The sequence below is a fragment of the Sebastes fasciatus genome, chromosome 11 (assembly GCF_043250625.1).
Source record: "Sebastes fasciatus isolate fSebFas1 chromosome 11, fSebFas1.pri, whole genome shotgun sequence".
In the NCBI taxonomy this organism is placed as follows: Eukaryota; Metazoa; Chordata; class Actinopteri; order Perciformes; family Sebastidae; genus Sebastes; species Sebastes fasciatus.
The window spans coordinates 26,446,513-26,470,297 of record NC_133805.1 but is presented as its reverse complement, the minus strand read 5'-3'; the positions used below and the strand labels follow the sequence as shown (position 1 = coordinate 26,470,297).

The window sequence follows — 23,785 nt, the reverse complement described above, 5'->3', positions numbered from 1 at the left end:
GTGTAACCAATAAAAGAAAATAATGCTGTTGTACTATTTGAAAAGATGCCCGGCACTTTTTATATCCTCCCACACTGTCAACTTTGACCTGAACGTGTTTTTTCATGTACCTCCCACTCACGTCTGTTGGGATAGTCACATCAATCCAACGCTTTACAATTTAGTTGATACCATGTGTTTTTCGATTCACTTTGTTTTGATGTGTGTGTCTCCTCTGCTGACTCTCCAGGCCCAGAGGTGTCGTTGTCACGGGAGGAAGCAGTTGACTTGACCCTGCTGAAGAATGAGAGCGGGGTGGAGTCGGCTCTACTCTACGCCAAGGCCTGGTCCAAGTATATCAAAGACCTTCTGGCCTGGACGGAGAAACGACTGGCTATGGGTGAGACATTAACACTATTCACAGTGCACTGGCTTGGAAAACAGAGGGTTACTGCATTAGGACATTATACTAGATATTATGGGAACGGATGTGACGATTGATATCTTCTGAAGTGGATTTTGTGGTAAAAATTCATAGAGCTGTCCTTGACAATTCTTAGTCGACTAACACACATACAATTTTGACAGCTAATCGATTAGTTGATTTAATCGATAGATCTGTAAAACTGAGTTTCTCCACAAAGAATCACACAAAAGTACCAATTTAAATCGTGTGTTTAGCAGAGATGTGCTCATAACTTTCTTAGAAATAAACCATTAAAGCAGCAGTAGGTAGAATTGCATGAGAGGTAATCTGGAAAAAATCATGTGCCTCTGTGTCCTCCGGTGCTCCTAACGGCATCTGCAAGATTTCACAGATAGTAGGAAAACAATCAATCAGAGCTGAACTGGAGCCTGCCGTCTCTGAAGAGCTGTCAATCACTCGTGAACTCCGATCAAACTAGCTGATCAAATATGAATCAATATTCTATTACTGTAATGCCTATTTCTCACCTCAAATGTTTTCAGAAACATATTGTAGTGTACTGTTTAGCTGTAACAAGGGAAGGTTTGTGACTCAGCAGCCATGTTGAGATATGTTGAGGAAATACCAAGCACCGCCCACCAGCCGGAGCAAACTTTCTCATTTTATAGCTGTTGAATGAACAGCAACTACGAACGCTCTCTCTCTGAAATGACCTGTGATTGGCCGAAGTCTCCCATCACGGGCTAGATTTTCTAAAGCCTGAAAACAGAGCCATGAGGAGGTGCAGAAGTCTAGTTTTCTCTCAGAACACTTGAATTACAATATGCTGAAATGTTAATATGGACTTTTTGCCCAATGATGCCAAAAATATTCTGCTTACTGCAACTTTAAGCATGAAAAAAGCATAAAAAATTATAAATCGACTAAGAGGGGGCAGCCCTAGAAGTTCACCCCATCTTGTGTTGCAGTGCCGTTTAAAAAAGACAAAGAGAGTTATCTGTAAATTGTATCTGACCCAGTAGGACTGAAGCAACGTTCTGCAAATAGGCCCCAAAGTCATTATAAGCCTTTTGACTGTTAATTGAGGTTATAGAGTTCAGATGTGGCAGAACAGTTTGTGGACACTTTACTGCCTTTTAGTCATGGCAACTCAGCTCAGTCAGTCAGGAATAAGAGCTCCACTCCTTTATACCTAAAGGCAAACTGTATCAAAATGCAGAGACAGTGTTTTCCTACACATCATGTAGCTGCTATATTCAGGAAGTAATTGCAGAAAATTGATCGGCCTTGGCAAGACATCTGGGATTTCAAAATCAGTCTCTAACATGCTTTGCTTTACTATGCTTATTCACAATATCATAGACTCTATGTATGCTTATGCTTCAGCTGACTATATTGACAAGCAAACTATTTAGCATAACATGCCTGTAGGGCTACAACAGAATTGGGATCCCATATGTCCTGCTGATATGTATTTATTCAGAATCTGTATTTATTTTACATTCCAAGCAGAAACCATTTGCCTGTTTGCCTTACAGTTTGTTCCATTTATAATTACATCCACTTAGTCCTCTTCATTTTGTTCATCTTAAGATACATGCAGTATACTGTGATGTGTAATGTAATAACAAGGGCTGTCAAAATTAACGCGATAACGCATTAACGCAAATTTGTTTTAACGCCACTAATACAACTAGAGTGAACATACTGGTATCATATGAAACTAGAAAAACCTAAGGAATCCATTGGTACCAACCATGTCATACTAGCTGGTCATGAAGGAGGTTAAATAACATGCATAAATAAATGGCATGGCCATTTTCAAAGGGGTATCTTGACCTGAAAATGAGTTCTATGGGTACCCACGAGTCTCCCCTTTACAGACATGCCCGCTTTATGATAATCACATGCAGTTTTGGGCAAGTCATAGTCAAGTCAGCACACTGACACACTGACAGCTGTTGTTGCCTGTTGGGCTTGAGTTTTCCATGTTATGATTTGAGCATATTTTTTATGCTAAATGCAGTACCTGTGAGGGTTTCTGGACAATATTTGTCATTGTTTTGTGTTGTTAACTGATTTCCAATAATACATATATACATATATTTGCATAAAGCAGCATATTTGTCCACTCCCATGTTGATAAGAGTATTAAATACTTACTTAAATTAAATACTACAAATGTCCCTTTTAAGGTACATTTTGAACAGATAAAAAAAATGTGTGATTAATTTGCGATGAATTGCGATTAATCATGGACAATCATGCGATTAATCACGATTAAATATTTTAATCGATTGACAGCCCTAGTAAAAACCAGAATGAGTTTCCTGAAGCTCATAAGTGTGAAATCGATGTTTGTTCTGGACCAGCATTATGCAGCGAGATTAAATACACTTCACATTCTTTTATTCAGACAATATACCTAATCTTTAGTTGACAGACATGTATAATTCCTTATTGTTACCATTTTTCTTTCAGATATTGAGTATTCCAAAAGCTACGCCAAAATGGCTGAGTCTGCTAAGACACTGGCCAGTCAACAGGTAACAGAAGAGCCTTTTTATATGGATATTTATTTATGTGTAATTAGTATAGAATAGTTACCTCATGTCTTTATTAAAATAAAATATCTTATGAAATAGTTTTTCCGATGTTGATTTCTTTATTTCATTTGTCCAAGGACTACATGCCATTCAGTGATATCTACGTTTCCACATTCAAGAACGACATTGAATACAAACAGCTGCTCATGCAAACTGCAATGGCTCTTCAGACCAATAAATTCATACAGGTAAGAGTGATACGAAAAAGTAGACTGTAGCTCACATAGAGCACTTGAGTTTGCTGCCTTATCTACCTCAAACCTTCTGTTGTTGGATTCATTTCAGCATTACACAGGCAATGATGGAGCAGAAGCATGATTTGCACATAAAGAGTGCACAAAAATAAAAGACCTGTAGTAAAATACACTGAATAAAGATAGCATGACTGTGCCTCCTGTGCAAAATGTAGCACTCTAAGTACAAGGCACACTTTTTAACGCGACGAAGACACATTCAAGTAATTTTGTTTATCTTTATTTGTCTTTCTTGTCATCGCACTATTCTCAGGCCCTTTTGGGTCTTGATATTTCCAGTAAGAGATCTTGCACACAGCTAAGACTTCTAGCCCTTAAAGTCAGGAAGTCTTACTGTAATCCTCTAGTCAACTGTAATATTCTGTAACAGTACTTGCTGATCAGGAAACAAGCATCTCTGATATAGTGAACATCCTTATGTCTTATCTTTAGGGTAAAGGTTTTGAGAATATTCTTATTCAGAAAAAGGCCTTTTGGAAATGTGTACATCAGTGTAATTGTTGGCCCGTTTCCATCTTTTTTTTCAGCCTCTTCTGGCCCGTAAAAATGAACTTGACAAGTTGAGGAAAGACATCAAGGAACAGTGGCAGAGGGAGCAAAAGAAAATGGTTTGTAATGAGTCCCTGTTTCGATGCATACTATTAGATAGTATTTAGCTCGATATCAATGTGACCCATCTTCTTCTTTGCATTACAGACAAGCAGCATTCCACAGTAAATGTTTAAATGTTGTCAGCCTGCCAGGAGATTGTGAGATATGTAAATGTCAGTATAGCTAAATAGCATGGAGTTCTGCAAAAGCACAAAATAGATTTTTTTTTTATTAGAAACTGTTTATTGACATGTTCAATACAAGTGGTACAATACGAATAGAAACAATACAAGAAGTAGACAAGAAATGAGAATGTCATGAATTATATAATCACAAATTAAAATAAATAAAATAATAATAGATCCTACCAACAACAAAATAAAAGGAAAGATGCATAAGGTCACACTGGCCGTAGTCATACATCCAAACACATCAAACAATCAGGTTTATCACAGATGGTCCAACATCTGAGAGGGGTTAATCTTATGGCTTTTATTATTGACCATTCACAAAGTCCAGGTATTTTCAGCTCAAAATAAATTTTAAATTTGTATCATCAGTGATGTATAAGAATGTGCTTTTTAGATGGTAATAAGTCATAAGATCTTTTTTTGCTCTCTATGCAGTATTTGTTTCATTCACTGTGTGTTCCTGGCTGTTCACAAATGATACTGTGTCATTTCACATGCACGGTTAATCAACCACAAAGGCGTGCCTGATTATATTCATGTTAACCGTTACACACCTCTGTCACATTTTAATCACATGGGATTTTGTGGTTTTATTTGTGTGGTTTTGGCAGCAAGAGGCAGATGCAACCTTGCGTAAAGCACGAGTGCTGAAGGCCCAGCGGAGAGAGGAGTACCAGAAAGCCCACTCATCCACCAACCGCTCCCAGGAGGAGCAGTCTAATGCTGGTAACAAACAGCTGGAGAAGAAGAGGAAGCTGGAGGAGGAGGCTCTGCAGAAGGTACGCAGGGGAGGAGATAGGGGGAAGATCACCTTATATGTGGAGTTTACCACCCCAGGACGATTTATATTAGTTGTCAAAATGTGTCTTTGCAGAAATGCATTCCTGCACACTCATTTTACCCAGCTGTTTAACATGTCATTCACATCCTCACACTATTCTCTGTTTCCATTGTTGTGGTCAGGCAGAGGAGGCCCAGGACCAGTACCAGAGCTGTATGGCTGACGCAGGCGTCAGGAGGATGGATCTTGCCAACGCCAAGAGCACCATCCTCACACAGATCCGAGAAATGGTCTTCCAGTGTGACCTCACACTCAAAGCAGTGAGTGAACAGTACATGATATTAGCCCTAAGCTAACACACCAGTGAACTGAGAGAGGAAACTGGATTGTCCAATTACATTTAGTTGTTTATTTGCGCTGTCAATCTATTAAAATATTTAATTGCGATTAATCGCATGATTGTCCATAGTTAACAGCGATTAATCGCCCATTTTTTATCACTTCAAAATGTACCTTAACGGGAGATTTGTCAAGTATTTAATACTCTTATCAACATTGGAGTGGGCAAATATGCTGCTTTATGCAAATGTATGTATATATTTATTACTTGAAATCAATCAACATCACAAAACAATGACAGATATTGTCCAGAAACCCTCACAGGTACTGCATTTAGCATAAAATATATGCTCAAATCATAACATGGCAAACTGCAGCCCAACAGGCAACAACAGCTGTCAGTGCGTCAGTGTGATGACTTGACTATGACTTGCCCAAAACTGCATGTGATTATCATAAAGTAGGCATGTCTGTATTTACCCTCCTTCATGACAAGCTAGTGTGACATAGTTGGTACCAATGGATTCCTTAGGTTTTCTAGTTTCACATGATGCCAGCCCACTACAACCTAGTATATAAGTTGCATTATTATCATGTTAACTTGAATAACTTTGACAGCCCTAATTGTTATATAAATTTCTTATAGATACAATGCATGGTAAATCAAATTGTAAACAAATGAGTTGCCCCACAACCAAAAATTGAAACACAAGACGAAAAGATATTTTAATACAAGGACTTAACAACAACACTAAATCTATGTTAATATGCTGCTACTAGTAGGTAAATGTTTATGTTTTACCTCTGTCGAGCTTTGTTGTCCTTATTTTTAGCTGTTTGTCTATTTCTTTGCAAATGGTTTGTTAATGATATAAAGCAGCCACACATTTATTTTGTAACTCAAAGTCTTCATAATTAATGTGAATATACGTAAAATGTATATGATCAAAAATGACTGATGTTGGGCCAGAAGCTTAATGTGCTACTTGTACTATGTGCTGTGCTTCTCTGTGCCACTTTTGGGCTAAAAATATTTTTTAAATTGCATGAATTTGTAGGATTGTTTAGAAGGTCAAGTTAAAAAATCGATTTTTAAAATTGGAGTGGTTTATCAAATTGTGAAAAAAAAAGTTTACAGGACAACTTGGTTGTTTATATTCAATAGAAAGAAAAGAAACTGCAGTACAATGCTGCCTCTATTTCTGTTTTTGGATATGTTTATCTCTACAATCATTTGAGTTCTCATTTGCCTATTATTTAATTCATTCAGCCAGTATTACATTCACTCACTCACTCACTCATTCAACTTTACTAAATGATCTTTCACTCTTCAGGTGACAGTGAACTGGTTTCAGATGCAGCAGGCACAGACAGTGTCGCTCCCCGCCCACCACCAGGCCCTGAGCGAGAGTGCCAAATTGTACGAACCGGGTGAATGCTACGCTGAGTTCGTCCGGAACCTGCCCAAAAATCTGCCTAAAGAGCGTGTGCACTTAGACTCCACCTCCTCTGACAATACCAGGTACCAAGGACTGTAGATGCACAAAAAGGTTCTGAAAATGCTCTCTGTATTTAAACTCAACAACGATGTTGATGAAACTGCTTGGCTATGAATTAGAAGGTTGGCTTTATTAAATTATGCAAAACAACTCCAAAGTCAGACTTAAACTCCACAGCTTTGTGAAAGTACTCTCAGCGATTAGCTTATGAAATCTGCTTGCTACTCTCCTTTGTTATGGTTCATTGTAGTTTAAACACAGTCATCATCACAGGCCAGATTGTTGCACGCGAGAGCATAGCATGAAACAGTTTCAGGCCATAGTTTCAGGATTAAAGGTTGTTTTGAATCGAACTTCTGTTTTAACGAGTGTTTCAAAATATCTTCAAGTAAGTTCTTCTTTCAGCAAAGGTAAGAGTGAGTCAGAGTGAGAGGAAGCGAGAGAGAATCAAGGAGAGACAGAATGCGTGTTGAATTTGTTGCCCTTCCTCAGGAAATATCTGTGGCGCAGGCTGAATGCAGCAGGGGAGATTGTGAGCGTGAGAGTTTGGCTCCGAGTTAAAGCTGTCCCCAACTCTACTTAGGTTGTCAAAGCAGTGTCCGAACCAGTTTCCCCCCCACATACACTCATTATCACTAAGAAAATAAGCAATGCTTCGCTTTCTTAGTACTAAGTTAATGGTAAGATTAATGACGTTGTTGTAGCTCTATTAGGTACAGTAAAGCGTAAATCACAAGTGTTGACATTGATTGAAAACCGCTTTGTGGCTTAGAATGTAAATTTAGAGCTTGGGACAAGTTTGAACTTCCATTATTGTGAAGCCACTCTAATGGGTTTGTTTCTGTGGTCTGCTGGCTGGGCTGTTTCAGTTTCTCTTCCTAATCCTCTCTTTCAGTCTTAGTTTAGCCTAAAGCAGAACTTGCATTTCTGAAAAATCTTTGAAGTTTCTCATAACAAAGAAAATGGGGCTTTTTTGACTTCATGATCTTTTATCAACATCTGTTAGAAACTTAGGAATTACTAAAAGGTCTCCAGAACAGCTGAGGTTAGCCTGACAGAAACGTATGCCCTAATACAAGGCACGTTTTCTCCAATGTTATATGATATCGTTTTTTTTATTCAGTTTCACTTCACTGCTTATTTACGTTTTAGTTTCAGTTTTAGTTTACTATAATAACCCTAGTGTGTTGTGAAGAGGTAATACAATGCATTAAAAGTACATGCTTGCTTATTCATAACACTCTTCTCCAAGTTTGGTGCTTGCAGTCTTGGTACTGTAGTGGGTGTTAGCAAAACAGATAAAATACCAGAAAATTCACACCAAAAGTCTCAGTGCCTGAAGAAGTAATGGTTGGTTACTGGTCAACAATCTTGTAAATCCCCACAGATGTACACTGTGCAATATAATAATACCGAGCTTTGGAACAATAGAAATCTTCAGCACATGTAACCTGAAATGCTGACTTTATTTCCCCAGGTTTGTGTTCAACAAAAGGTCAGTGGGCAGCACTCATTCCTCCCATGGCAACCTGTCGCAGGCGTCCATCACCTCCTGTGAAGTGCTGAGCGGAGACGAAGTGGACATTCCCCTACACCGACCTGCAAAGATCCGCGAGCGGAGGTCCAACAGCAGCACGGACATACCAGGTGCTCATTCAGTTATTAATTGAACTAATGCTGTGGTCCAGACAACTCGTATGTTGGAATTTTCCCAGTTGACATGTCCAACATCCAACCAAGTGTGCAGATGCACAATGCCAAATGTAAACAAAAACTTTACAAAAACTCGAGACCCACTGCCCGACGACCTATCCTAACATTAACCACTTGAGGTCAATACCTAACCTTAACTATTTGAGTTCACTGCCGAACCTTAACCATCTTGTGTTAGTTTCACAATTTATGCTCTTTACCTTTTAGACACAACCTCTACTTTGAGTGGCGTTCCATTGTACTTTTTATAGTAGGAGGTCATACATTTTCGAGTTCAGAGTTGTCTGGAACGTTGCATAATGTGAGCTCAAGGGATGATCACAAGCCAAACAAGGATGGCTTTTGTATTTACAAGTACTATGAATGCCAGCAGACTTTAGAGAAGATCCCATTTGATACCTACTTAGGTCATGCTTTTTCCCAACATGAATGTGTACAGTATTTTAGAAACTGGGTGATTCCCAAACCCAAAATAATTGTTGCTGAAGGTTGGACAGCTGAAGCTGGCAGGCGATCTGCAGACCTGCCTGTGTCTTTACATGAGCCTTTCAGGGACTTGTGTTCTGAGTCATGGAAATGTTCTCAGGACTAAAATCATAACAGTTGTGTGCTGCCTGCTCGTCATAAGTCTAGAATATCGGTGTGACCACTTGTCTCTGAAAATAACCCGAAACTGACGCCAAGAATATCAGTAAATGGGAAGCTGCCATTCAGCTCTATTTCTTTTGTTGTCATTCTGTTTGTGTGTGATGGCTGGTCTGTATGCTTTCTCGCAGCGCTGAGAGGCCAGGCCACGCTGAGAGCCTGGGCGTCCAGTAGTCAGGGGAGCCAGGGCGGGATGTGCAGCGACTCGGAGAGTGCGGGAGGCAGCAGCGAGTCGAGGTCCATGGACTCCCCCACCGCCAGTCCAGGTAAGAGGATTTTACATTCAACTTTTTGGGGAATTTCTTAAAGATCTTGAGGGTATTTGCACATGGAAATTATACAATGATACATAAGAGACAAAGAGAAGAAACATTTGAGCAGATGAGATCTAGAAATCCAATTGGAAAAAACACCCAAATCTTCTCATTTAAAAGATGATATTTAAGTGAGGTGATAAAGACAGTGAGAAGATAAAAACAGAAAATAGAAAATAGCTTGAGTTCCGTATCCAAATCACAACAAAGCTAAAGGATGATGAAGGTGCTCATGATGTATTTCTTCTTATTATATTTGTTTTGGTGTGACTTCCTCATTGTACACCAGACCGACGCACTACTCATCTCAGTCAGTGCACTTCCCTCTAGAGCTGAAACTACTTGCCTGTGCCAAGCCATGACTTATTCATCACTTAATGTACACATGAAGAGCACTATAGCTTATCTGTTCTGGGTACTGCACTGGGATATTGTCCTTGTACCAATCTGTGGTGAAACTGCTTTTTTAGAATTAGCCACTGAACATTGTTATGCAACAAATTCATGACTTTTATATATATGTGCAGGCGACTTCAAACGACGGCTGCCGAGGACTCCCTCCACTGGGACCATGTCTTCTGCTGATGACCTGGATGAGAGAGAACCACCGTCGCCCTCGGACAATGGTAAGGCGTGTGTGTGTTTTGTCTTTATGACGGCGTTTTACGTGTCCCCTTCTCCTCAAGCAGATGGATGCTAATGTATATACCAATTTTGGGTTTATATCTGCAGTAACACAGCCAGTCAGTGTGTCCATTTATGTGACAGCGAAGAGAAATAGTGAGAGACTACTGCACACCTCATATAGAGCTTTTTTTATCGCCCTGACTCTGGTGGGTTTCGCTTACATGAAATGTTTTTACACTCGACAGAGCTGCACAGATTGGGGTCATGTTAGTTTTGGCGTATGGCCTCAGCTCACGCTTCCTGTATCTATGCGTAGCTCTCCCAGTCAATGTATATGTTTATTTTCTCATTGAAAATTGAAGCAGTAAGCCAGCTCCTCTATTCAACTTAATTAAAAAATATATTGTGCATTGATGCGTATTTGTTTGCATGATAAGAAAGCTCAATTACGCATTAAAATATAGGGCTGTGTATTGGCAAGAATCTGGCGATACGATTTGTATCATGATATAGGGGTAACGATTCAATATATTGCGATACTGTAAGCAAGGCGATATATTTTGAAAAAATATAATTTTAGCAAAATTGTCAGAGTATAAAGCTACACCATTTTTAGAATAAGCAAAAATAACACATTTGTACTGCATGCAAAGAAACTGCATGTTTTTTGCCCAAAACTGCATGGGAGTAGCATAAAGTGGGCATGTCTGTAAAGGGGAGACTCGTGGGTAACAATAGAACCCATTTTCGTTCACATATCTTGAGGTCAGAGGTCAAGGCACTCCTTTGGAAATGGCCATGTATTAGTCCTTCGGTTTTCTAGTTTCATATGATGCCAGTATCTTCACTCTAGCTTTAAAACTCACATGCAGTTTGGGGCAAGTCATAGTCAAGTCAGCACACTGACAAAATGACAGCTGTTGTTGCCAGTTGGGCTTCAATTTGTCATGTTATGATTTGAGCATATTTTTTATGCTAATTGCAGTACCTGTGAGGGTTTCTGAACAATATTTATCATTGTTTTGTGTTGTTAATTGATTTCCAGTAATAAATGTATACATACATTTGCATAAAGCAGCATATTTGCCCACTCCCATGTTGATAAGAGTATTAAATACTTTTGAACATTTTGAACAGATAAAAAATGTGTGATTAATTTGCCATTAATCGTGATTAAATATTCTAATCGATTGACAGCCCTTTTAATTTTATATGCCGTTATCCAAATTATCATGTCCTAATTTAATCTTTTAATTTGTGACTTTTTTCACACCATGTCACGTAGTGCCGTGACATCAACAAAGACTTTTCTAATTGCCCTCACAGAGGTTCCGTTTTTTCTGCTTTGAACTAACAGGAACTCAGCCGCACGATGTCACCTGTCTAATAAGTTCCCTCATCAGTGGCTCTGATTTTCAGGTCTGGCAGAGATGGTGACAGAGACGGCCAGTTCTCCGGGTCCCTTCCGAAACGCTCAGATGTCCAAAGCTGCTCAAACCCATAAGCTGAGGAAACTACGAGCCCCGTCGAAGTGCAGAGAGTGTGATAGTCTGGTGGTTTTCCATGGAGCTGAGTGTGAGGAGGTACAGTACACATACTCTTTCTTAGGGTAAACTTTTCAACCAGCTTTGTATCGCTACAATGCGGGTAGTATATGCAAATTAACAACCTTCAACCTCCCTCCGCGCTGACAGCACCCAGAGCTCCTCACTCATCCGCCGGCAAAAGTCCGCCGATCATTTGCACTCACCACCCACACTGCAACGATCCAAAGCTGGTTGAAAATCTGCAACGTTTTCCTTTAAGCTGTAGAGATGATAATGCTGTTGTGTGGTTATATACAGAATAGATTAGCAGGACAGGAACTTTTTCATGATGCATTAGCTGATTTAACAGCCCATGTATCTCATACATTGCAACAATTGCGTAAAGGAGTATGCATTAGAAATGATAAATGTAGCAGACACTATGTGTTGCCAGTTGGCTGCCGACTTGTATTTCAAGTGAAAAATGTGCTAAGACCCAAAACAAGAAGAGACAAAAAAGATACTAAGTCAAGAATTTGTTTAAACTAAGTGTTAATCAATCAGCTACTTCATATTTCTTCTTTTCTCCTCTTGGTTGCCAGTGCTCCTTGGCCTGCCATAAGAAGTGTCTAGAGACGCTTGCTATCCAGTGTGGTCATAAAAAGCTCCAAGGCAGACTACACCTGTTTGGCATCGACTTTGTACAAGCAGCAAAGAACAGCACAGATGGTATCCCTTTTATCATCAAGAAGTGCACGTCTGAGATTGAGAGTCGAGCCCTAAACATCAAGGTAAAGAGTGGAGTTTTTTTTTTTTACTTTATCACTTGATATCTTGGATTGTAGCCTTTTCAAACCATACATGTTAGAGATATTTTATTATCTTACCTGGAAGTGTCAAGATGATCTGTTATAGCAAAAATGTACCAATCCGTGTGCCTGTTTATTTTTTCCTCACAGGGGATTTATCGTGTGAATGGTGCCAAATCACGCGTCGAGAAGCTTTGTCAGGCGTTTGAAAACGGGAAGGACTTGGTTGAGCTGTCTGACCTCTCACCACACGACATCAGCAATGTCCTCAAACTCTACCTGAGACAGGTGAGCCTTTAAATTCTTACTGAACACAACAAAACAGATGTTCACAGCAATTTCCACTGCTAAGAACACAAAACACATCTCTGTTTCCCTTCTGTGTACAGTTACCAGAGCCATTGATCCAGTATCGATACTACAACGACATTATCGGTTTGTCCAAAGAGTGCCAGAGAGTGATTGTGGAGGAGGCTGATAAACCTCAGACAGGAGAGAAAGGGGGGGCAAGCGTCCAGCTCAACAGAGTTATTTTCAAGATCAGAGACCTTCTCCGCCAGCTGCCTACAGCCAACTACAGGACTCTGCGCTTCCTGATAGCACACCTTAACAGGTAAGAACACCCAGAGGTAGTCCATTGTAGGGATTTCTATCTGTCGCTGTCTGCACAATACACTGAGACACAAACTTCCTCTTAAGACTCAAAAGGGAAACAAATACTTCCCTATAGCACAGAGGAAGTAGCACAGAGTACATAAACTCATGCTCTATTCATAGTGTGGTTTTCAATCAGCTTTTAATACTATGCAAATTGACACTCTTTTAGAACGACTTTTTAAGATGAATGTGAATGGTGGGCTCATTCACTGGATTAGAAGTTTTTTAACTGACCGCCCTCAGAGAGTTTTATTGAATGGGGTCCACTCAGACGAGCTTGTTCTAAATACTGGAGCACCACAAGGCTGCATGTTGTCACCTCTGTTGTTTTCTATTTATACAAATGACATGACTGTGCACAGCAGCAATATTAAGTTACTTAAATATGCTGATGACATGGCCTTGGTTGGTCTTCTCACAGAAACAACACATGAGGAAGCTTACTTCAGCCAGGTCACCTTGCCACAGGACTGGTGTCAAACTAGTGATTTGGAAATTAATGTGGCGAAAACAAAGGAACTTGTAATACAAACAAAACTAGGGGGGACTAGTGACATCACCCCTGTTGATTTTTTAACAACCAGCCTGTGTAAGCAGTGGAACATTTTAAGTACCTGGGCACGATCATTGATCAAACTTTAAGTTTTATTGAAAACTCAGAGAGTTTTTAATCAGGAAGCTGAGGAGCATTTGTGTAAGTCAGCACATACTTGAGATGGCATACAAGGGCTTGGTTGAAAAGCATTTTACAGTTTAGTATAATTGCTTGGTATGGCAACTTGAGTGGGAAGAACAAAAACAAGCTTTCCAAAATTGTTAAGTTTGCATGGAAGGTGGTTGGCAAGCCCCAAAGGCAGCTCTGTGCTTTATTTGATAGAGCAGTACTCAGGAAGGCCAGATAGATATCTGTAGATGCTTCACACCCACTAAACTCTGAGTTTGAGCTGCTCCCGTCTGGCCGTCGATTCAGCGCCACAAGGGCGAGGCTTTTATTCCCCATGCCATACAGGTACTAAATGCAAAATGACTGCACTAGGGAAGACCTCAAGTATTTTGAAATGTGTAACCTATCCCCACCTGCTGATGCTATTTCCTGCCCATTTGCACAATTGTACGTCTGTTGTTGTATGTTTTGTAACAGTGCGGAGTGTTTTGCTGACTGTATATTTTAATGTTTTATTGTCCTGGTGATATGCTTGACATGCCATGTTTGTATTTATCTTGGTATGTACTAGAGAAGCCAAAGACAAATTTCCTCTAAGGTGGACAATAAAGTCAAAGTAAAGTAAAGTAAATCTGACACCAGCACCATTATTGGTCTGCAGAATGTCAATCTGTCACTCACTGTACTGTTCCATACAACCCAGATAAAACACTTGAACAATACCTGTAAGTATGTCTTTTATACTTTAAACTCATCATCACTCTTTACTACCACAGAGTGACGGAGCAGGCAGAGGAGAACAAGATGACTGCGAGTAACCTGGGCATCATCTTTGGCCCCACACTGGTCAAGCCACGGCAGACAGACGCTGAGGTGTCCCTGTCCTCCCTGGTGGACTACCCCTACCAGGCCCTGATGGTGGAGCTGCTGGTGCGACACTTCCAAGCGGTATTTGACGTATCACTTCTGTCCGGCTCCGACATTTCCACGACTGGCCAGGCGTCTCCCAGACTCACCCCCCAAGAGAAGGTGCAGCGGCTCAGCAGACACTCCGCCTCCCTGATGGACATCAAAGAGGTGAGGGGGGATTTAAGGGTGTCAGTAATACTGCTCTCATATCATATTGTACAGAATGTGAGTATGAGCGGCCAAGTGGGAAGAAAACAATGTTTAAAAAAAGTTGTATGAAGCCACAAGGAGCCGCGTGAAGTCTGATAAATTACCTCAAGTGATGTCACTTGAGTCAGCGTCAGTTGGGGCTGAAGACTACAGGTTTGAAAATGAAAAAAAAAATCTGGGGGAGTGGAGTTGGTCTGTAGCCCGCTCCTTACCTCTGTTTGAGGCTACATTAGATGCTACACACCCAAATCTCTGACCGAACTGTTGGCGGTTGAGTAGCATTGTGGGTAATGTAGTCCGGTTTTGGACTAGGAAGAAGAATGTGTAGAATAAAAAAGACGATATCTCTGGTTCTGCTGCATCCATTTTGATTTTTTCCCCCAAACTGTTCATCGTGAGTCTGACAGTGTTATAGGAGTGCAGGGCTAAATCGGTGGAGTACTCTTTTAAGAAATATGGACATAACTTTTATAGTTATGATATGTAATAATGGACATTTACATTATTAAAGCAAAGTTAACTTCTTTGAATACTGATTATTATGTGGTTCATAGATTGTAATTTGATTGTTTATTATGTCCCTCCAGAGTGCCAAAGTGTATAAAAGATACTCATCAGTGATCCCATCCTCACACATCATGAACGAGGTTCAAGAGGTCCAGCCGGGAACAGACAGGACAGAGGTGGTCTCAGCCATGGACAGACTCAACGGGATCCAGACATCCAGTGAAGGAGAAGTCCAGAGGTCGACCTTAGTGTTTGGCCGTCCAAGCACCATCACCATCCCCTCCACCACCGCTGCGGCACCAAAGGTCCAGCTACGCGCCCAGCGAACCAGACATGTGTCTCGACCGATCAGCATGCCGCTGGAACGCCTGCCCAACCCCGCCCAGATCAGCGAGAGGAATTACCGCAACACTGCTGCTAAAGCTGATACGAGCTCTGCTGAACGGGACCCCGTCTCTGAAACTATACAGGAGATACCGGAGCCAGAAAAGGCTCGCCAAAGTGGCTCATCAAGGGTCAGCACCTATTACATCACTCCTTTCATTGACACACAGACGATGCAGAGGAGAACGTGGGACAGGAAGTACAAGCACTATGACGTTACACCCAGGACTGCTATGATTATGGCCAACCTGCCATCTGCCAGCTCTGGAGTACAACCTGTAAAGGCAACGATGCCCGTCACTGTAACGGCTGCATCTGTGGTCCCTGCCACAGGTAGTATGAGCGCCATATTCTCCAGCAACCCCTACACAGTGTCAGTGAAGCCTGGCTGGACTTCTAAAAGGGAAAATGACACAGATAGTGAGTCTAGCAGCTCACCAAACCTTCCGCTAACGCTGAGGGCACCGAGAACTCTGCAGCCTCCTCCTGGAACTTTCTACAAGCCCCCTCTTTCCATTAACAGCAAAGCTAGGACGCTTCCAAACTGGAATACAACTGTTACCACATCAACCACCACCTCCACCACCACCACCGCCTCATCGCTCGACCCCTCCAACCCTGCCAATGTAGTCGCCCCGTCCCCTGCCCTTCCAAGCCCCCCACAGACACGGCTCCAGACACAGGACTCCACTGACAGCGCCATTGACCCCGGGGTCTCGACCTCCGAGACCCTTTCGCCCCCGCAGTCCCCACCCCCCAGCAGCCCTGACGACCTCAGCCCCAGTGAGTCTAAACCCGTCTACCAAAGACTGCGACCTCGGCGGCTGCAGGAGCTCGAACACAGAGAGGCCCATTTTGTCTGACGCCAAAAAAACATATTATATCTGTAAATATGAAATGTATCTGTGCCATAGTGTATACAGGGGAAAACATTTTTATATCATACAAGCTGAGAGTGGGAGAAAATGTAGGCCTGTGAAAATATACTGTACCAGGAAAGTGTTATAAGTACTAATATATTGTATTTTACATGTTCAAGTCAAAAATGTCAACCGTGGTTGGTCTTCCCAAGTATTCAAAACAAATGCTAGTGTGATGCAAACATTGAATGTTTAGTGTCATGCTTTTAAATAACAAATACATCCATTTTTATGCCAACCACAAATTGACATCTGTCTGTAAAGATCTCTATCATTTTCCTTGTTTGAATTGAACCTTTTAAGTTCATGTACAATGTTTGATTTATGAAATTATATTTTATTGTAATCACACAATGCACTTAACGCAGGTTCAAATTCTAATGTTGCCTTTTAATGTTAAAATGTGCTAAATTTTGTATTTTTATTCCACAAAGAACGGATGGAAGTATTTTTAACATGAGGTTCTCAGTTTTAAAGAGTTCAACATTTTTACCTTATCAAAAATGTGTCCTTTGTTGCCTGTGATTGGTACATCTTTTCTCAGTATGTAAACCATATGTATCTGTTTACGTTTTTTTTATATTCATTCATACATACTGCATGTTTTGTCGCAGTAATTTTGTCTCATCGCATTATTGTGACTATACAGAAGAAAAATGACGTGCAACAGTGCTTGCTGCAAATTAAACACGTAGTTTAACTGTTATTTCTGTTCCAATTGAGTTTTTTTCTATTATTTCTGTTCAGTGCCTCAGAGAGGTTATATTATGAGTATGTTTACTTGTGTCCCTTTTTAAATCCCAACTTTTTGTCTATTTCAAACATGCATGGACTCAGATTTGTGGCTGTATTTGTGCTGTATTGGACACATTGGAGAAAGAGACAGTGGAATCTAGAGCTGCAACTACCAATCATTCATTTCTGAATTGATCGGTTATTTTTTTTAGTTTACAAAATGACAAAAAAAATAGTGAAATAATCTATTGCGATTTCCTAGAGCCTAAGGAGACTTCTTCAAATTACTTGTTTTGTCTGACCAATCTCCAAAACCCAATGATAACGAATTTGCAATAATATAAAACCGAGAAAAGCAGAACATTCTCACATGTAAGTATTTGTTAACAGAAATTTGTGCTTGAAAAATGAGTTGCCACTAATCACAACTAATCCTTTCACCTCTTTTCCAATGTTTGTTCAGTGCCTCAGAGAATCAGGGTTTTATCTGAACCTTTTTAGATTTTTTTTTGTGTAGCCATGTAGACATAAGTTTACTTTAATGTATTATTTATCCTGCCTGTGACATTGCATCCTATTGTATATTCCAACCATGAATCCAGTCAGATGTGTTGCTATAATTTGCTGTATTTGGACATTGTGTGGAGTAGTGTGACATGATATCCACCATGCTACCTTAGACACCATGTTTGTGCAGGTTAAGCCTTGCTTTTACTTCAGTTTTAGGGTAAGCTAGTTGTGTCTGTAACGCACACAGTTCTCAGCAGGGTCAAGTGGGTTTAATGCCCAACTGTCAAGCCTTCAAATTCTCCAAACCTAATTACTCATGTCACCTGCTCTACATTGTCGAGCTGCTCAGAGGGTGTGAGTGATTTCAGACACGTACGTAACAAAAACGTCTTATATCCGGGTCTTGTATTTCTTCTTATGTAACAAAGTCAAAATTATTTTGTAGGTGTTTTAGTTGAAATGTTGTCTGTCTTGCAGAGTGACAATAACTATACAGGTACATTTTTGCTCATGGATGACGATCATTTAGGCTCTAATTGTGATCAAACCTGTGACCCCTCTCCACCACAGGGCAGTGTTCTTCTCTCCACCTGACTTCACCCCTTTCCTCTCCAGCAGATATACCCCTAAATCTGCCTCAAAATGGATGACTGTTGTCTTTTTCTCTGCCTGCCCATGTTGAGCTGGGAGATTAGAGCAATCAGATTAGGAGTGCTGCTGACCTGCAGGCAGAGGAGAGAGAGTGGGCAGCTAGGAGTCATACCGAGCTCTCCTATCTTGCTGTTTTCCACTACTTCAGCTGAACCTGTTTCTCTAGATGTCGTACGACTTTTATATCTTTCCATAAGAGGTAAGGAACAGCTTTGTTCTTTTGTTGACAAAATAGGATGTGCTGTAAGATGATGTACGAGGTGACAGGTATGTGGTTGCTAATTACTGTTTTTCTAATGCCTACAGTCTGACATAATGTGGTGGTGTAATAACAGGTGGATGCTAAAATGGCTTCTTGTATCAGTTACTGAAACATTCAGCAGTTTTTTTCGACGCGCCAAAACATTTCTACACGTTTCTCTGCCAATCTTGTGCAAGGAAGTCCTGTCGTGTGTAATTACTGTTTGAGTAATAAGGTGATTTCAGAGAAGCATAATGATACCCTTCACTCTCCTATTTTAGTCTCACAGTCTTTTGTCCTCTTGTTTTCCTAGACAAGTATTTATGTCCCTGCATCCTCAGTCTGCCAGTAATCTATTGGACATGTCACTGTGAACAAATTACTCTTCATGTCTGACATTCTCTGAGCTCATCTGCACATAACCTGTGTGTGATTGGCATTTGAGTTGTTTTTGTGTCAGCATTCAGCTCCAAAAATGAATTTGTCTTTTGAAATAAGTCTGTCTGATAGAGCAGGTACAAATTGCATTTATCAATCACATACCAGCTCATGTTTATATGCTGTTAATAACAATGTTGGACTTTACATTTGAATAATTTTGATAATGTTATGCCAACTTGTATTTGTCCTGTAGAGAAATCCCCTGCTTTTGCCAACATGCCTTCACGACAAATCTTAAAGCTGGTGGTGTTTTGCTCAGCAGGGTGTTTGTTTTCCAAGTGGTTTGAAAGGTGGTCTGTCCAAGGTTGTAGTGAAGACCACCTTATACAAATCCAATTTAATGCTAAGGCCAGGTACAGTCAAGTTTGAGTCAAGTTTGAGTCAAGGTTGGGTTCAAAACCAGCCAGAGAAAAATCTGCGCATTTCAAGACCAATAATAATATATGTGTCTTTCCTGATGGGGAAATAATAGTTTTAATGAGTTTTCCATAGATTGATCTGTAGTAGTAGATATATAGAAGTACTAGGGCTGTCCTAGACCAAAGAAATTCTTAGTCGACTAACACATATGATTTTGCCGACTGATCAATTAGTTGATTTAATCGACTTTTAATTGATTTTTAATCACACAAAAGCACCACCTTAAATCTTGTGTTTACCAGAGATGTGCTCATAAGTTTCTTGGAAATAAGTCATTCAGCATGAAAAAAAGCATAACAAAATTACTAATCGACTAAAGAAATTAATCTAAGAAGAGGCAGCCCTAAGAAGTACTACTACATTTTTCATAAAAGCACAAGTTGTTTTGGGAGACTGTGAAACTAGACTTTTAAAAAGCAACCAAAAGGGGTGCCGTGGTAGCTCAACTGGTAGAGAGAGCACCCTATGTCCTTACTGCAGCACCCAGGGTTCAAATCTGACCTGTGGCTCTTTGCTCCATGTCATCCCCTCTCTCTCCCCCTTTCATAATTATCTCTCTCATTATCAATAAAGGCATAAAAGCCCAAAAAATAATCTTAAAAAAAAAGCAGAGTAAAATATATCTTAAAATGTTTCAGAAAATCATGCAAAAGTCTGGTCAAACACAAAACTCAAGTGGTCTCAAGACCAGACCCATAAACTGTAGTCTTGGGTCTTTCTTTCGCTTGGCTCAATAATCACAATCAGAAATAGATTTACTTTATTGATCCCCAGGTGGAAATTGGGGCGTTACAGTTGCTCTTATATAAACATAAAGAAATGTAAGAAAATAGAAATAAAGGTGTGTGTAACATGTAAATTATGTACATAATGCTACAATGTATAACACAATATATGTAGAGAAATATAAGTAAATAATAAAAATAACAATGAGAAATGAGAATATAAGAAACCTATCCATTTGCTTCCGCTTATCCGGGTCGTGGGGGCAGCAGGCTTTGTATATAAGAAATATGTACAAATATTTGCATTCAGACATACAATATATACCATATAACCACAGTGCAAATAAGTAAATACAAAATTCTGAGAAGTGGGATCTGGTCTAGAGTTTCTTTGTGAGATGTTAACAACTGATGGAGTCTTGTATCTGCAGGTTTGTCACAGTCTGATGACCCCTTCCAGGGGTAAAGCTGCGGAGCAATGAAGACAGGCTCTCAAATCCGCCTGTTACTGTGGAAAAACTGGACTCTCCGCAAGAGACAGAAGGTATTATCATTTATGTGACTGCCTGGGGTCGGACAAAACCTTACAAACACTATTCAGCATAATGCAATACAATATAGTAACACAACAAACTACAGCGTCCACTACACCTCTCTGATAAAGTCCCAACATATACTCTTCAGACTGTTTGTTCCAGGGTAGTTGTGTTAAATTAGATTGTTTTCTTTATGTGTAAAACTCCTACTTTACTTGTTTCTGTCCAGGTCCGCTTCCTGGTTGAGATCTGCTGGCCTGTGTTGTTATTCATCGGTCTGGTGTGGCTGAGGAAGGCCAATCCACTGTACCAACAACATGAATGTAAAAAAAACCTCTTCATTAACAAGCCTTTTTTAGTAATCTCTTTGAAAACCAGGAGGCAATACTAATATGGTTTTCTTTTCATGGAAAGAATAGCCCATGTTAACCTTTAGACAACTCTTTTAAAGTCACTTCACTAGCCCTCACATGCCCCTAACTGTGTTGTCTGTTTCTTCAGGTCATTTCCCCAACAAGGCCATGCCTTCAACAGGGATTCTGCCCTGGATCCAGGGCATCTTCTGCAACGTCAACAACCCCTGCTTTAGATATCCAACCAGAGGAGAGTCTCCGGGCGTCGTCTCCAACTATAACAACTCAGTGTAAGGCTAATCATAGCGCTCTCTAACATTGTAGACCTCCACTGTACCAGTACACCTCAGAAAACTAATTTCTTGAATTGTTTACTGTCATTTACTTATATACCTTTAAAATTTGTTTAATCAAAATCAGATACTAAATCAGACATTTAAATAATAAAAAAAAAAAAACAGATTTACAGAGACATCTTGTCCTGTATGAATCTAGAGAGAATCTGTTATACTACCCGGGGAACAGAGAGTAAATTGTGTAGCGCCCCTTCTTGACATTTTTTGAGTAACCCACTACAGTAATCTCTGAGTAACTATTTTTAATTTGAATTATTATTATTTTATTTATTTATTTTTTTGTGTCTTTTTATTTATTTATTTATTTTTTCGTTTCCTATTCTATTTATTAATTTTCAATTTCCTTTATTTCTTGACTCTTTCTGTTACTATTAAAGTATATCGTAGATATTTTCTTATTTATAATTTTAACTTTATTTATCCATAATTTAGAATATATCTTCTGTGGTTAGCTGTGGTTGCTTTGTATTTGTTTTTTGGGGTGAGCAGATGGATGTGTTGAGACACATGTGAGCGTTGTCGAGAAAAACTAAATCCCATCCCTGTACAGTTATTGATTTATTCATTATTGATCATCAATAAAAAAGACATTTGAAAGAAAGAAAAACCTCATTTACATTGTTGCTATACTGCTGATATGATAGGATTATATGAAATTAGATAATGCAGTATAACATTCTTTATAATCAAGAATAGTTCATAAATTTGACTAATTCAGTGTGTGTTTGGCTTGTTCTAGATTGGCACGGTTCTACGTTGATGTCCAAGAGCTTCTGCTACACGAGACGGAGGTCCAGCAGCTCGGCCGTCTTTGGCGCGACATTTCGTCCTTCTCAAACTTCATGGAAACGTTGCGCAACAACCCATCTATGGTGTCAGGTAAATTTGAGAAATGGTTCAGGCGGCAGCAGCACTTCCCTTGAAAGTAAAATGGTTAGTAAAAGCTTGTTTTTCTCAACTCGGTAATCAGAAGAGAAAAAGACTGTTGACACAAGTCAGCTATTTTGGATTGTAGCTTTCTGGCCAAAATGTGGAACCAAATGTTGGACCTAATTTTCGATTAAGAAGTTTCCTTTCAAGTGTATAGTAAACTCTTAACCTGACGGGAAACATGAGCTACACTTTGATCTCAACCTTTTTGTCTTGTTGTTTTCTGCACATCCTCTTTCTGTTGAGGTTTCGTGTCTTGTGTTCGTCACAGCACCTCCTCTCTTTCTCTTTCGTTTTGTCTTTCTTTGTCTGACTTTCAGCATCTTGTTTTTATGTTCCATTTTGCTGATTAGTTGGTGTACATTGGCAGTAATCTGTCACCATCATTTGAGATGTTAGATGTTGCATTTCCATTTGTATTATTGTTTGGGTAAAAAGCATGTGACAGCGACACAAAGATTTATCCAGGATAGTGGATTATAAACTTCCTTTTCCCTTTACTCTTATTCTGTTGGACCTCTTATTCTCTGGTAATATTCACATTATTGTGGTCATTCATACACACAGGATTGTTCATGACCGGGCCTGAAAGCGCACATGAAAAGGTTGTTCTTAATATTACTTCAATTGAAATTAGCTCAACCTTTTGGCAGCAACATTGCTCGCTGGACTTTCCCTGAAACATCCTGAAAATCTCTGCCAATCTGTGAATCATTTCCTCTGTGCACTCCGATGCTGGTCGGGTCAATATTGTCTTTAGTGGTTCTAACCTTTCACTGTCTCTGCTCTTGATGTTTTGTATAGGTCGTGGGCTGAAGATAGACGATATTCTGAAGGATGACGAGGTCCTCACATCCTTCCTTTTGCGGAACGCCGGCCTCTCGGAGTCTTTAGTCTACCAGCTCGTCAATGCAGAACTACGACTAGAACAGGTGCAGTTTGGAGGGATGAAGCTTAGACTGATATTAAATCATCTTGGCTTATGTAGAAAGAATATTGAAGGACTTACATGTTTTGGTTTGGGGTTTAAAATCAATATAAGAGCTCATTGTAATATTTGATGATTCTTTGAGACATATCCCACAATAAACCCAGCATTCCACCTAATCCTTTTGTTTTCATGTTCCCCAGTTTGCCTTTGGTATCCCAGACCTGCAGCTGAAAGACATAGCCTGCAGCCAGGCCCTGCTGGAGCGCTTCATCATCTTCCCCAGTCGCATGGGGCTCCATGGCGTCCGCAACGCCATGTGTGCCCTCAGCCAGCAAAAGCTGCAGCAGATAGAGGACATCCTCTACGCTAATCTGGACTTCTTCAAAATCTTTAAACTGGTGAGT

At 40.0% G+C, this 23,785-nt stretch overlaps 2 protein-coding genes across 8 annotated transcripts in view; both read left to right on the top strand.

Moving 5' to 3' along the window:
* Positions 1-17,258, top strand: part of LOC141777547 (rho GTPase-activating protein 29-like) — a 40,053-nt gene extending 22,795 nt beyond the window's left edge. For all 5 annotated transcript variants that reach the window (XM_074651901.1, XM_074651903.1, XM_074651905.1 and 2 more), the window contains 16 exons: positions 230-379; positions 2,888-2,952; positions 3,090-3,200; positions 3,794-3,874; positions 4,660-4,827; positions 5,012-5,149; positions 6,503-6,690; positions 8,145-8,314; positions 9,157-9,291; positions 9,867-9,965; positions 11,386-11,549; positions 12,095-12,283; positions 12,452-12,589; positions 12,691-12,914; positions 14,399-14,699; positions 15,329-17,258. In XM_074651901.1, the coding sequence (XP_074508002.1) occupies positions 230-379; positions 2,888-2,952; positions 3,090-3,200; positions 3,794-3,874; positions 4,660-4,827; positions 5,012-5,149; positions 6,503-6,690; positions 8,145-8,314; positions 9,157-9,291; positions 9,867-9,965; positions 11,386-11,549; positions 12,095-12,283; positions 12,452-12,589; positions 12,691-12,914; positions 14,399-14,699; positions 15,329-16,495 (3,488 nt within the window). In that variant the 3' untranslated portion in view covers positions 16,496-17,258. The remainder of the gene's footprint in view (positions 1-229; positions 380-2,887; positions 2,953-3,089; positions 3,201-3,793; positions 3,875-4,659; positions 4,828-5,011; positions 5,150-6,502; positions 6,691-8,144; positions 8,315-9,156; positions 9,292-9,866; positions 9,966-11,385; positions 11,550-12,094; positions 12,284-12,451; positions 12,590-12,690; positions 12,915-14,398; positions 14,700-15,328) is intronic.
* A 458-nt stretch (positions 17,259-17,716) lies between these two features.
* Positions 17,717-23,785, top strand: part of LOC141777546 (retinal-specific phospholipid-transporting ATPase ABCA4-like) — a 54,527-nt gene continuing 48,458 nt past the window's right edge. For 2 of the 3 annotated variants that reach the window (XM_074651900.1, XM_074651898.1), the window contains exons 1-7: positions 17,718-18,647; positions 20,707-20,819; positions 21,041-21,134; positions 21,313-21,454; positions 22,260-22,399; positions 23,255-23,382; positions 23,582-23,779. In XM_074651900.1, coding sequence (XP_074508001.1) covers positions 20,754-20,819; positions 21,041-21,134; positions 21,313-21,454; positions 22,260-22,399; positions 23,255-23,382; positions 23,582-23,779 — 768 coding nt within the window. In that variant the 5' untranslated portion in view covers positions 17,718-18,647; positions 20,707-20,753. Of the gene's footprint in view, positions 18,716-20,706; positions 20,820-21,040; positions 21,135-21,312; positions 21,455-22,259; positions 22,400-23,254; positions 23,383-23,581; positions 23,780-23,785 lie in introns of all 3 variants that reach the window. The other variant, XM_074651899.1, reaches the window with a different exon arrangement.